The sequence below is a fragment of the Mobula birostris genome, chromosome 9 (genome assembly GCF_030028105.1).
Source record: "Mobula birostris isolate sMobBir1 chromosome 9, sMobBir1.hap1, whole genome shotgun sequence".
In the NCBI taxonomy this organism is placed as follows: domain Eukaryota; kingdom Metazoa; phylum Chordata; class Chondrichthyes; order Myliobatiformes; family Myliobatidae; genus Mobula; species Mobula birostris.
Genome location: NC_092378.1, coordinates 30,429,908 through 30,443,620, shown reverse-complemented (window position 1 = coordinate 30,443,620; position 13,713 = coordinate 30,429,908). Strand labels below are relative to the sequence as shown.

The window sequence follows — 13,713 nt, the reverse complement described above, 5'->3', positions numbered from 1 at the left end:
GAACAAGAACGGTGTTCATGGAAGGACACCACAGAGGAAACCACTGCTCTCCAAAAAATACACTGCCGCACATCTCAGGCTTGCAAAAGACCACCTGGAACTTTACAACTCTTCTGGGACAATGTCCTGTGAGCAGATGAGGCAAAAGTTGAACTTTTTGGCAGAAATGCACATTGCTACTTGGAGGCCCTGCTCCTCAGCCTTCTTCCTAACTCTGTATGCTCAGTGCACAGGACTTCTTCCTGTTTTCTACCTATATGACCGGTGCCAATGTGCACCACGATCTCTAGCTTCTCACCCTCCCTCTTGAGAATCATCTGCAGCCGCTCTGAGACATCCTGGGCTGCAACACCATTCTGTCTCCTCTTTCGCTGCCACAGAATCTGCTGTCCGTCCCCCTAAGTGTCGAGTCTCCTGACACTGTTGCTCTGCCTAACTCTAACCTACCCTGCTGAGCCTCACAGCTGCCACAGTACCATTGCTGCTGCTGTGCCCTTATAGGTCATTCTTCCCCCCACTCCCCCAGGCAGTAATCGAAGGGGTAGACTTGTTGCAGATGGGAATGGTCACAGGGGAGCCCTTCACTGACCGCTTACTCCTCTTCTCCTGTTGGTCACCCACCTACTATCTGAAGCCTGCACTGTGGGGGTGACCACCTCAGTTAAGGTCTCATCCATGAGGTTTTCAGGTTACTCATTCTTTCCTTGTAACCGTAACCCCGGTAATACCCTTGTAAACTTCCCATGCACCCCTTCAAGTTGTACCATGTCCTTCCAGTAGTGTAACCAGATAGTTGTGGCCTATTGCATGTTGTATACTCCATGTTTGTCTATTTTATACCTACTTCATTATCTTACCTACCTGCCCACTCCTTCTGGAATCTATCAGCTGTTACGTACCCCGTAACTGGGTTGTCAAACCAGCAGAAATGGAACACTCGTTGGAGTCTGTGATTACTGGAAACTAATAAAGTTTTATTAACAAAAATAAGTAATACAGTACACTAACCGCAAGGATATAAATGTAACAGGTTAGCAATGATAGTATACACATATACACAGAAATAGGGTAATAGGAATCAACCAAGCTCTATCGCAGTCTAGGGGTAAGATGATCAGTCTTAAGGTGAAGCAGAGTTCAGTTCAGTCTAGTGTAGTTCAAAGTAATCGCTGTTGTTGTACCGTTGGAGACAGAGAGAGAGAGAAAGAGTGAGCGATACAATTGAGGTTTCAGGCAAACCTTTCGATGCCTTCTCATCACGCTATGGTCACCGACAGTGACCCCTCCATTCCAGAATTGACCGTTCTTCTGTGGTGAACCCGGCACCCAGGCAAGGGCGGACACACAACAGGTCCCCACCGGTCGTACCTTTACACCCTGTGAGCCTCTGGCTGATTACCGCGAATTGGTCCTTCAAACTCCCACCAACTTGTGGGGCAAAATGCTCTTTCCAGGGTCTCATGGTGTGTGTCTTGTGCCTTAGCAAACCCCCTGATGGGGTATCACCTGTCCATCAAACTTCACACTTCCTATTGTCTAAGCAGGATTGTTAATGAACAGTTCAGGTTCAAAGCAAACTGTCTGTGGCAGACGCCAACATACTGAATTATGTGTCTCTCTCTCTCGTTATCTCTCTCTTCTCTCTTATTAGCATTTTGAATGGCTCACCGTTGTCTCCCATTATCTCTCTCATTAACATCATCCATTCTGCAGCGCTGCTTGGCTTCACAGATGACACAGCATAAACCCCAAGATCTTTCTGTTCTGCTATACAGTGTTACGCTGTGATTTATCATTTGCCTTCCCCAAACATATTGGTTCTCGCTTCTCTTGGTTGAATTCCATTTGCTTTGTGTGCACTTTGTACTGACATATTCCCATAGCCTAAAAATTACATCTTCCCATTAACTACACTGACTATTTAGATGCCTTTGGGGAATCTGTTAATTATGACCTTCTTTATTTAAGTCTGAATCACTTGTATACACACCACAAAGAGCAGAGCTAACTACCCAGCCTTGTGGAACTCCACCTGATAAGAATACTCTTAGCACTAAAACTGCCTTTTGCTTTCTTCTGAGCCAATTTTTAATTCAATTCATAACCTTACTTTGGATTCCTTACACTTCTTTCTTGATTAATTGTGAAATGCCTTGCTTAAACTACACCAAATGTGTTGTCTTTATGTACATTCTGAAAATGGTAACCACTATGAAATTTCAATTGCTGTTCAGACATAACCCTCCTTTAACAAACCATTATCAACTGACCTTCGTTAGCCTGTACCCAGTTGCTGATTTACGCCACCCATCACTTTTTTAACACTGATTTTAGGCAGACTGTCCAGTGGTTACTTAAGTATTTTGCTTTCTGCTTTTAATCAGAACTATTCCATTCCTCTAGCAGAATACTTGCAGCCAAAAATAGTTTGAAAATTATGTTAGAAGCTGCATTATTTTCTCACATTCTTACTTAAGAGCTTGAGGTACCGGAAATTTATTTAATTTGAAAGATGCTTGATTTCCTAATTTTCTTTCAACACGTTTATCATATATAGTTTGTTACATATCGGCACTTATATCATCTCATTCACTCAGAAATGAAAACATCTGTTTCATCTCCACAATCCATCTACTGTTTTTGCTTCTAATGGGACTTCCTTCTTTGTTATCCTCTTCTTCGCATATTTTAAAACCTCAGCATTTCCCTTGTTTTTAAACCAACTAATATCCCCCATTCCTGATAAATTTTGTTTCCTTTCTATTTTTTTAAGATTTCACATTGGCATCTCCCAGTCTCCAGTCTTTTTGTTTTGGGGTGAACCCCTGCCATCTCCTCCCAGAATCTCTCCCATTGTCCCGCATTCACTTAGCTGTTTCCATTTCATATCCCAACCCTAGTAAAATATGCCGTATCTCAATTTAGAGAACTAGTACAAGACTATTTTTTCTATAATAATGCTAAATCTAACTGAAATATGACCACAGCCTCCTCATTTCCTGGGCTGACTATGTACTAATGAAGGTTCGGTTGAATGCTTTCTATAATTTTATTTTATTTTATTTAGCGATACCGCACGGATTAGCCCTTTCTGACCCTCTGAGCCATGTCGCCCCAGCAACCCCACAACCCCAATTAACCCTAACCTAATCACGGGACAAATTACAACGACTAATTAACCTACCTGGTATGTTACATCTTTGGATTGGTGGAGGAAACCGGAGCACCCACAAGGGATGAACAGACTGGCCTTACAGAATGGCTCTGGAATTGAACTCCGACCTCTGGGGCGGCCCCAGCCGTAATCGCGTTGTGCTAACCATTACGCTACCGTGCTGGTTGGTGTTCCTTCGATGAATTTTACTCTGTGGCTGTTAATGGTTGAGATCCTCTATCTCAGTAAAATACTTAATCCGACACCCTTGGGACAATGGAAGTGCCAGACAGGCAGATTTTTCAGACGCTTGATAGTTATTCCAATTAACAGTATCAAATCATATTTTTATATATTTTTACAACACAGTAGATTGCTAATTTTTTCAATGAACCAGGCAAATTTAAAAAAAGAATGTAGGCACTCCGGCTTGTGGGCCAGATGTCAAACCATCTGGATTTTCAAACAATTGCATAGAGTATGAGAATTTTATTGTACAGCCTCGTTACCTCTACACTGCACTGCCCTCTCCAGATTCGTTCTCTGAATATTTGTGAGTCAAAATATAAACACGTTAAAAATAAATCTGAATAAACTTCAGTTATAGACAAAAATATTGTATGAACAGATTGAACATCTGCTGTCATCAACCACAATAATTCACAGCCTTGATGTTAAGCGCCCTTTGGCAATTTCAGTTTGTTATCCTGCTCTATTACATTGTGCAAATGACAATATAAAATAGGACAGATATTCTGCATACAAAAGCCAGAGTGAAGGTAGGAGAGGGGAGGGTGGCGAAGGAACAGCTTATGCACGTATATCCCAGATTTGTTATATCTGGGCTCTGCCAATGCCTGTGGTTATCTCGATGTATATTATAAACTAGAACTATAAACCTACTACCCAAAAGCAACCTGTTCAATCTTCATTTCTCATAAGATAAAAATGACCCAATTCAGCTGTTTATTAGTGTATGAAACTTGTGTCACTATATAGAAACAGACAAAACCTACGCACAATACAGGCCTTTCAGCCCACAATGCTGCACCGAACATGTCCTCACTTTAGAAATTACTAGGGTTACCCATAGCCCTCTATTTTACTAAGCTCCATGTACCTATCCAGGAGTCTCCTAAAAGACCCTATCGTATCCGCCTCAACCACCGTTGCCGGCAGCCCATTCCACGTACTCACTACCCTCTAAATTAAAAACTTATCCCTGACATCTCCTCTGTACCTACCTTAAAACTGTGCCCTCTTGTGTTAGCCATTTCAGCCCTGGGAAAAAGCCTCTGACTACCCACACAATGAATGAGATCAAAAAGCCTGTGAAAATTTGTTTCTCTGTAGCCCTCATTCTTCTAAACCTGACAGTATGGATTTAGTCTGTTTAATTTTTCCTCAGATGACAAACCCACCATACCAGAAACCATTCTATTGAACCCTACAATGGGAAGGGGGGTCAAACACCCAGACTGGGAAAAACACAAAGCTGCTGCTGCCTCAACTTCAGAGATGAAAGGATAATCCGGTGCTGCCTGCGTCCAGCATGCACATCCTTCCTGCCGGCATGCTTGGACTGAGAGAATTAAATTTCTTTGTCTTATTTGCGGAAAGGTCCAATTGAGAAAATGGATTTGTTTTGGTGAACTCCAGACTTACAAATGCCAGCAATAATGCAGAGTTATAACTTTTTCATGTTGCTTCTTAGTTTGTGGCAGAAATATAGTTGCTGGCCATGATGAATAATTCATCTGTAACATCCTTATTCTATCAGAAAGCAAACAGGCCATATACTGCACCTGCTCTTGCTTTTGCCATGAATATGACTGTTGCAGTAAAATTAAAGGCCATGCTTCTTTTGTTCATGATGATGTATCACTTGGAGGTTGCCCTGAGAAAAAATATTTTACCACTGAGGCTCTTTGTTCGATTTTAATCTCAGGCACATATATACAGTCACTACCAAAGTTTTATGTCTTCTGTTGCAATACCACATCTTCTTAAACACAGGCACCATATCAGCCATCCTCCACTCTTCTGGAACTACACTCGTGGCTAAAGATGACACTGAACTGATATCTCTGCTGGCACCTTCCCTGACCTCTGTAACAAAAATTATTTTAAAATAGTTATGTGTTCTTTCTCATTCAGCTCTGAGTATTCACATATGCATTCACAAACAAAGGAACACTGCTCATGTATTCAAGGCCACAAGAAAACACTTTGAGAATTCAGTACAAATGCAAAACAGAAAGGAAAACAAGTTTACAGTAGTAGCAGTTACCAAAATCAAAACAATACTTATCATTCACTAATGTCGTCAATCTTACGCACAGCCTGTTTTCTCTCTCTCTCTCTAACTCTGATGACGTACTTGTCCCTATCTTCTTAGCATTAGCAATGGCCATGACCGAGCCCAAGACAAAACTCACCTGCTTGCACAAAAAAGTGCCCCTTTTTATACCCTTCAAAACCCCTTTCACTAGCACTTTTCAGCTGCCTCTTTCAGAACCCTGGGGTGAAGTCCATTTGGTTGGTCCAGGTGACTTATCTACCTTCAGACATTTCAGCTCCCCAAGCACCTTCTCCTTAGTAATAGCAACTACACTCACTTCTGCCCCCGATGCTCTTGAATTTCTGGCTTTTGGTATCCTCTTTTATATTATTGGCCAGCTTACCTTCATATTTCATCTTTTCTCTCCTTATGGATTTTTAGTTGCTTTCTACTGTTTTTTGAAAGCTTCCCAATCCTCTACATTCCCACTAATTTTTGCTATATTACAGTATATGTTTCTCTCTTGCTCTTCTGTTGTCTTTACTTCCCTTGTCAGCCATGGTTGCCTCATCCTCCCTTTAGAATACTTCTTCATCTCTGGGATGAATCTACCTTATGTCTTCCAAATTACCCCTAGAAACTCCAGCCATTGCTGTTGTGCCATCATCCAAGCTAGTGTCACCTTCCAATCAATTTTGACCAGCTGCTCTCTCATGCCTCTGTAATTCCCCTTACTCCACTGTAATACTGATGCATCTGACTTTATCTTCTCCCTGCCAAAATGCAGAATGAAATCTATCATATTATGATCACTGTCTCCTAAGATTTCCTTTACCTTAATCTCCCTAATCAAATCTGGTTCATTACTCAAAACCCAATCCATCATTATATTCCTCCTACTGGGCCCAACCACAAGCTGCTCTAAAATGCCATCTCATAGGCATTTTACAAATTCTCTCTCTTGGGATGCAGCAACAACCTGATTTTCTCAATCTACCTGAATATTGAAATCCCCCATGACTATTCTAACATTGGTCTTATTACATGCCTTTTCTATCTCCCATATCATTTGTATCGCACATCCTGGCTACTGTTCGGATGCCTATAGATAACTCCCATCAGGGTATTTTTACACTTGCAGTTTCTTAATTCTACCAACAAGAATTCTACATCTACATTTATATCACCTCTCCCTAAGTATTTGATTTCATTTTTAAAACATTTAATCAGGATTATATACATTTAAATTATTAACTCGGTATGTAGTCTGTCTGTAACTTACACATCTCCTGTTGAAAAAAATGGAGCCGCTGAACTTGACCCAGGTCTAACCTGGCACAAGTTCAGCAGCAGATTTTCCAGCATTAGTACTGGAAGACTGTGTAGTTGCAGCCTCTTCTGCTGCTCTCTGCAAAGTCCAAATCAGAGTACAGTAGATGTCATTGCGGCAATTATCCCTACAGAACTTTTGGGACTTGCACATTGGTTCGTGCACAGTTACAAAGACAAATGCCAGCAGCTCCGTATGCAGCACTTGCCATCATTTTCCTATTGCCTTACTGATCCTGGTGACAAATTGAGGCCTTTCATCAGAAGCCAGTAAGAAAATTACTGCATTGAAAGGTTAGCCCGTTAAAGCAGGAGTTACATGTAAAGCTGATGGCATTTGGCTTTGATCCCTGTCTGTCATTTCTCTCCATTACTTTTAATTTAATGACTATTTGACTGCATGTCTCTGTCTCTCTTTTTGCTCTCTTCAATTTTTATTTCCCCAGATTTTTGCTTGCAAATTTATTTTCAAGTTTTGGTCATCTTTACTGCTTTTTATTGTCTCCAAGTTGTCATTGTGTTTACTTCATATTTATATCAGCCTCCAGTAATTAACTGTGGATTATTTTTCCATACTGTTACATATTCACTCCAGCTGTCACTAAAAGGGCACACTATGATCTGAATATGCTGCACTACAGGTATTATTCACATGGAGAGAAAGATCTCTGTTTCTAATGGCCTAATCCAGTGTGGCAGCCAACTTCAAACTCGAGCTCAGGAAGCAACATAGAGCATAAATTATTATGGGCTCAACCCAAAACATTTGCATCACGTGGCAGTTCAGACTGTTAGTCACAGAGAATATCATCTGCGTTAGTGACAAAAAGGCCACCAAAGAGAAAGTCACATGGAGGATAACAGACAGACCAAAGGTTAGGCAGGTTATCATCAACCAGTTTTCTGTGGGCTGATTTTCAGGGCTTTCAATCTCCAGAAGACCAGAATTCCAGGTAGAAATAGGTTTCTAGCATATTCAGGATATGCAGCATTTTGGCCCAAACCAGAGCCTCTGCTGACCCAGGAATCCTCCAGGATCAGCCTAATGATCATCAAGCAGGTCAAGTCCATCTCTCTGACAAACTATTACCCAAGTCTGCAGGATATCATCAGCAATTCTGGTCCTAATACAAGCATCCTACATTTTATTTAATCAGCTAACAGAAAAATCACAGTCAGTCTGAGCTGGGCTTCGTTTGAGATGTATGATGTGATTATCTGACAAGCCCAGCTGTAATAATGCACTCTCAGTATGGAAACACAAGAGACTGCAGATGCTGGAATCTGGAGAAACACAAAAGAGACGGGAGGAACTCGATGCGCCGCGCCGCCTATGAAGGGAAATGAACCGCCGGTATTTCGGGTCCAGAAATTCCCCCTGGCCTCAGAGGCTGTCCAACTGAAGAGGATCAACCCAAAACATTGACTGCCCATTTCCCTCCATAGGTGCTGCACAGCCCACTGAGTTCCTCTAGCATTTTGTGCGATACTCAATGCGGTGTTTGGAACTGAAGGCTCTCTTACAATAACTTGGTCAGCACCCTAAAAGCTGGTCATAATGAGCATATTGAGAACCCGGAACTGCTTTGTGAATTGGTTATATATCCCGAGAGTGATTAGTAATCTCTTGTGGTAAATGTATGCTATCAGATAGGAGGCTCAATGAAAAGCCTCAAATGCCGTGTTTTCTGAAACACTGCCCATGTTACATGCTGATGAGCAGTGACAGAGAATAAAAGACAGCTTTGACCCAAGGCTCTGGTCAGAAAAATCAGGGTTTGTGGGGTGACGTGTGTGTGGAGTGTGGGGCAAGTGGGATGGGGAGTGTGTGGGGTAACGTGTGTGTGGGGCATGGGATGGGGAGTGTGTGGGGTAACGTGTGTGTGGTGTGTGGGGCAAGTGGGATGGGGAGTGTGTGGGGTGACGTGTGTGTGGTGTGTGAGGCAAGCGGGATGGAGAGTGTGTGGGGTGACGTGTGTGTGGAGTGTGGGGCAAGTGGGATGGGGAGTGTGTGGGGTGACGTGTGTGTGGTGTGTGAGGCAAGTGGGATGGAGAGTGTGTGGGGTGACATGTGTGTGGTGTGTGGGGCAAGTGGGATGGAGAGTGTGTGGGGCATGGGATGGAGAGTGTATGGGGTAATGTGTGTGTGGTGTGTAAGGCAAGTGAGATGGGGAGTGTGTGGGGTAACGTGTGTGTGGGGCGTGGGATGGAGAGTGTGTGGGGTAACGTGTGTGTGATGTGTGGGGCATGGGATGGAGAGTGTGTGGGGTAACGTGTGTGTGGGGCGTGGGATGGAGAGTGTGTGGGGTAACGTGTGTGTGGAGTGTGGGGCAAGTGGGATGGGGAGTGTGTGGGGTAACGTGTGTGTGGAGTGTGGGGCAAGTGGGATGGGAGTGTGTGGGGTGACGTGTGTGTGGTGTGTGAGGCAAGCAGGATGGAGAGTGTGTGGGGTGACATGTGTGTGGTGTGTGGGGCAAGTGGGATGGAGAGTGTGTGGGGCATGGGATGGAGAGTGTATGGGGTAACGTGTGTGTGGTGTGTGGGGCAAGTGAGATGGGGAGTGTGTGGGGTGACGTGTGTGTGGTTATGGCAAGCGAGATGGAGAGTGTGTGGGGTAACGTGTGTGTGGGGCGTGGGATGGAGAGTGTGTGGGGTAACGTGTGTGTGATGTGTGGGGCATGGGATGGAGAGTGTGTGGGGTAACGTGTGTGTGGGGCATGGGATGGAGAGTGTGTGGGTGACGTGTGTGTGGTTATGGCAAGCAAGATGGAGAGTGTGTGGGGTAACATGTGTGTGGTGTGTGGGGCATGGGAAGGAGAGTGTGTGGGGTAACGTGTGTGTGGAGTGTGGGGCAAGTGGGATGGGGAGTGTGTGGGGTGACGTGTGTGTGGTGTGTGAGGCAAGCAGGATGGAGAGTGTGTGGGGTGACATGTGTGTGGTGTGTGGGGCAAGTGGGATGGAGAGTGTGTGGGGTAATGTGTGTGTGGTGTGTGGGGCAAGTGAGATGGAGAGTGTGTGGGGTGACGTGTGTGTGGTGTGTGGGGCAAGTGAGATGGAGAGTGTGTGGGGTAACATGTGTGTGGTGTGTGGGGCAAGCGAGATGGAGAGTGTGTGGGGTGATGTGTGTGTGGGGCGTGGGATGGAGAGTGTGTGGGGTGTGGGATGGAGAGTGTGTGGGGTGACGTGTGCGTGGTGTGTGGGGCAAGTAGGATGGAGAGTGTGTGGGGTAACGTGTGTGTGGGGTAACATTTGTGTGGTGTGTGGGGCGTGGGATGGAGAGTGCGTGGGGTGACGTGTGTGTGGTTATGGCAAGCAGGATGGGGAGTGTGTGGGGTAACGTGTGTGTGGTGTGTGGGGCAAGCGAGAAGGAGAGTGTGGGGGGTAACGTGTGTGTGGGGCGTGGGATGGAGGGTGTGTGGGGTAATGTGTGTGTGGGGCGTGGGATGGGGAGTGTGTGGGGTAATGTGTGTGTGGTGTGTGGGGCAAGCGGGAAGAAGAGTGTGTGGGGTAACGTGTGTGTGGTGTGTGGGGCAAGTGGGATGGAGAGTGTGTGGGGTAACATGTGTGTGGTGTGTGGGGCAAGTGGGATGGAGAGTGTGTGGGGTAACGTGTGTGTGGTGTGTGGGGCAGGCGGGATGGAGAGTGTGTGGGGTAACGTGTGTGTGGTGTGTGGGGCAAGCGGGATGGAGAGTGTGTGGGGTGACGTTTACATTAAATACCGGGTGACTGCACCCATACAGACTCAAGAAAATTCTACTGAAAAATAAATGGGAGAGATAAGTAATATGTTAGAACAAATAAAAAACATAAAAGCAATTCAAGCTGAACTTGTTTTAAAATAGGTTTGATAAATAAAGTTTTGTTTTGTATGGAATGATTGATTAGACCTTACCAGCATTGCAGAAATAAGATGGAATGATTCAATCAATGGCAGAGTTACTTAGCAGATGCGATATCTGGAAATAAAAATATTGTGCAGCAGTATATTTAAACTCTTGCACTGAGGGTCAATGAGGGAGGGTGTGGAACAGGTATGAATAATTAGTATTGCTTCAAATGGTGGTGGCAGACAGACTATGTTTCAGGGCACATGCTTGAAACACACATTGATCTGGAATTGTGGACTGAAATGGTAAAGTGCCTTGAGAATTCATGTTATCAGGAATTGTCTGGGATAGCATCCTGGAAAACCAATCAAACCTGGAACATAGGTGAGCACTGGGTACAATGCAGGGAAAAAGTTAAAAAGTTACCTATTGCCATTCATTGTCTTGGACCCTGTTCATGATAGTTCTGAAATATGACACCAAACAGTACAGCCCACTCCTCTGAATCCAGGCAGTAGGATGCTTTATCAGTCAATAAATAAAGGAGAAAGAAAAAGAAAATGTCTCAGTTGCCTGAAACTGAGTAGTTTATTCTTTATTTATATAGATTTGATATGAACTTAGGATGCCAACAAAACACTGGGGTGTGCTCTTCCGTCTGTAATGAAGACCTGCAACCTACCTGAAATTTTGGACATTTAAAACGTAAATGAGCACCCATTGAATGAGGCAAATGGTGAACCAAAAGATGAGATTCCTGAAAATCAGGCGTAGTATTGACCTGCTGGCTGCGAGTAGTAAGACATCAAGATATTACTTCATTGAATTGGATTTTCATGATTGGCTGTTACAGAAGTGTGGTGCAACGTGAAAGATATATCTGTTCACTCTGAATGAATGAATCTTCCTAAACCATTTCACATCTTAACGTCATCTAATTTCACCCTAATTTCCACATGAAGTACCATATAACAGGGGCACCCTTCATGGCTAATCCACAAGGAGAGATAGCCAGTATATAAAAAGAGGGGGGTGGGTTGGGGAAGATGGAGCAAGAGCTAGCAAGCCATAGGTGGATGAGGTGAGGCAAGGTGATAGGCAAGCCCTTCTTACAATACAGGTTGTATAATAGAGATGGAAAGACAAAGAGAGTCTAAGGGTAGATCCTTCAATCTTGTGAGTTGTGGCTTTTAGCTGGATTGAGAAAGGAGATAAAGAAACCCTAGAGTAAATGCTTCAGAAGGACCTCTATATTTGTCCCTCTCATCTTGCTACCTCTGATTTTACAGTTATTGGTGTTTATTACCAGTAACAGAAAATTCAAAGCACCATGAATGAGGTTTAAATCTCTGATCAGTCCGGCTTCCCATCAAAACCTCAGCCTCTCAACATGCATTCTTGTATCTGCAAGAAAATTCTCATTGTCATTGTTTCATTCTGGAATTATAAAAACAGGATGTTGCAATAACACCTATGCAGCATGACAATAATATGCACGGGCAAGATCAGGTAATGAAAGGAAAAAGTGACTAATCCGAGGCTAATTTGTGGCAAAATGTTGTATGGGCACCATAAATCATTAAAAATGGAAAATATTGACAGTGGGCCATCAACCAAAGCACTAGTTTCTCAACTTTAAATTTATCTCCTTGTGGTAACCTTACGCGATCAGGTGCTACTCTTCAGCCATCATTTTACTCACAGAAGAAATGGTGCGAGATGTTAGAAACAAATCTTGTGGAACAAACCCGACCCTCCAGGCTTGACAAGCACCAGAATACATCCGAACCTCTAAACGGATGCCGGTCATCGGGGAATGGCAGGTTTCAGGGTACAGTATGTGGTGCTCCTCATTCTGGGAGTTAGCGAGGCACTACAGTACTCTATTTCCGCACTTTAATTACCTATTTAACTGCCTGGAATCATATCAGTTAAAACAGCAGGTGAGAATGTTTCTGGTTTGTGGCATACATCCTAATTTACCAAGTTTGGATTAAGGAAACTGGATTAAAATTAAAATTAAGACTTTTCCCTCTGTCTCCACGCTCAGCTTCAGGCATTGGCCATTTTTTTCTTTTTCTGACAAATTCTCCTCTTTTCCCCACGTTTATTTCTTCTCTCTTGCCCATTCCTCCCTACATCCAAACCTCATTCACTTTATGTTCTAACTCTATACTTTGCTCAAGTGTTTTCTCTACAAATCGGCAGTGAAATCCGTGCAGCAAGTTGTAATGATTCGGAGAAAGACCAATAATATCTGACCAAGAACAGAAGACTTGCTGAAAGGGAAAACGGTTGGTGATGGTGACGGGGAATCAACACCAACTGGCGAGTTGTGTGCCAAGTGCCATCTGTACGTGCTTCACACACATTTGTCTCTTGTTCTATAGAATTATCTCGCCCCCTTCCGAGTTTCTTCCAGCGAATGTGTCTTTCTCTGTGATCCCGCATTCTATCTTAATTTTTCGTCACTTCCTACCCGCACCCCCTCTCCGCTGTGACATGTTCTGCACTCGCTGTAATGCCACAAAGTCAGAGTCTGTTTAATAACTGTAAAGCCGCAAACTGTCCTTAAATACAATCCTATACGCACACATATCACGTACTAACTCTATATGACATGCAAAATGTATAGAACGTGCTAATTACGGAAAATAAAAGGATACATTTATAGCAACTTGTAAGTAAGTGAATTAGGACGAGTCTCTATCGATCTGCTTCTTCGCATCCCCGCTTATAAACGCGACTATACAGTGGAGGGCATCAGTAAATGCGAGCCGCAGGTCGGCTCAGGAGAACATATTCCAGGCAGGCTCCGCTGCCCACGTACACGCTGTCATCTGGAAGACGACTTACCAGGTCTTTTGATGTTCCCATCCTTTTCAGTCCGTCCAAAGGAAGCAAGTCCGCAGAATCTTTATGGATGAACTGTGTAGCCTGCTTTAGACGCCTCTTCTGGTGCAGGATAGCCTTATCCCTGATTTCCATTTCATTTTTCTTGAGCTCGGACATTGCTGCTGCATTTGCTTTCCTTCTGGCTTGCGGTGAGTGCCGGGTAGTGCTGCTCTTTCCCAATCCTCCTCGCCTGCACTTCGCTCCTCTGCGGCTCGCTAGCTGGGGAT

At 44.0% G+C, this 13,713-nt stretch overlaps 1 protein-coding gene across 1 annotated transcript in view; it reads right to left on the bottom strand.

Annotated features, from left to right (window-relative positions):
* The window catches only part of nrip2 (nuclear receptor interacting protein 2), a 39,825-nt gene extending 26,112 nt beyond the window's left edge, over window positions 1–13,713 (bottom strand). The window contains exon 1 of the mRNA XM_072267713.1: window positions 13,448–13,713. Within this exon, the coding sequence (XP_072123814.1) occupies window positions 13,448–13,603 (156 nt within the window). The 5' untranslated portion in view covers window positions 13,604–13,713. The remainder of the gene's footprint in view (window positions 1–13,447) is intronic.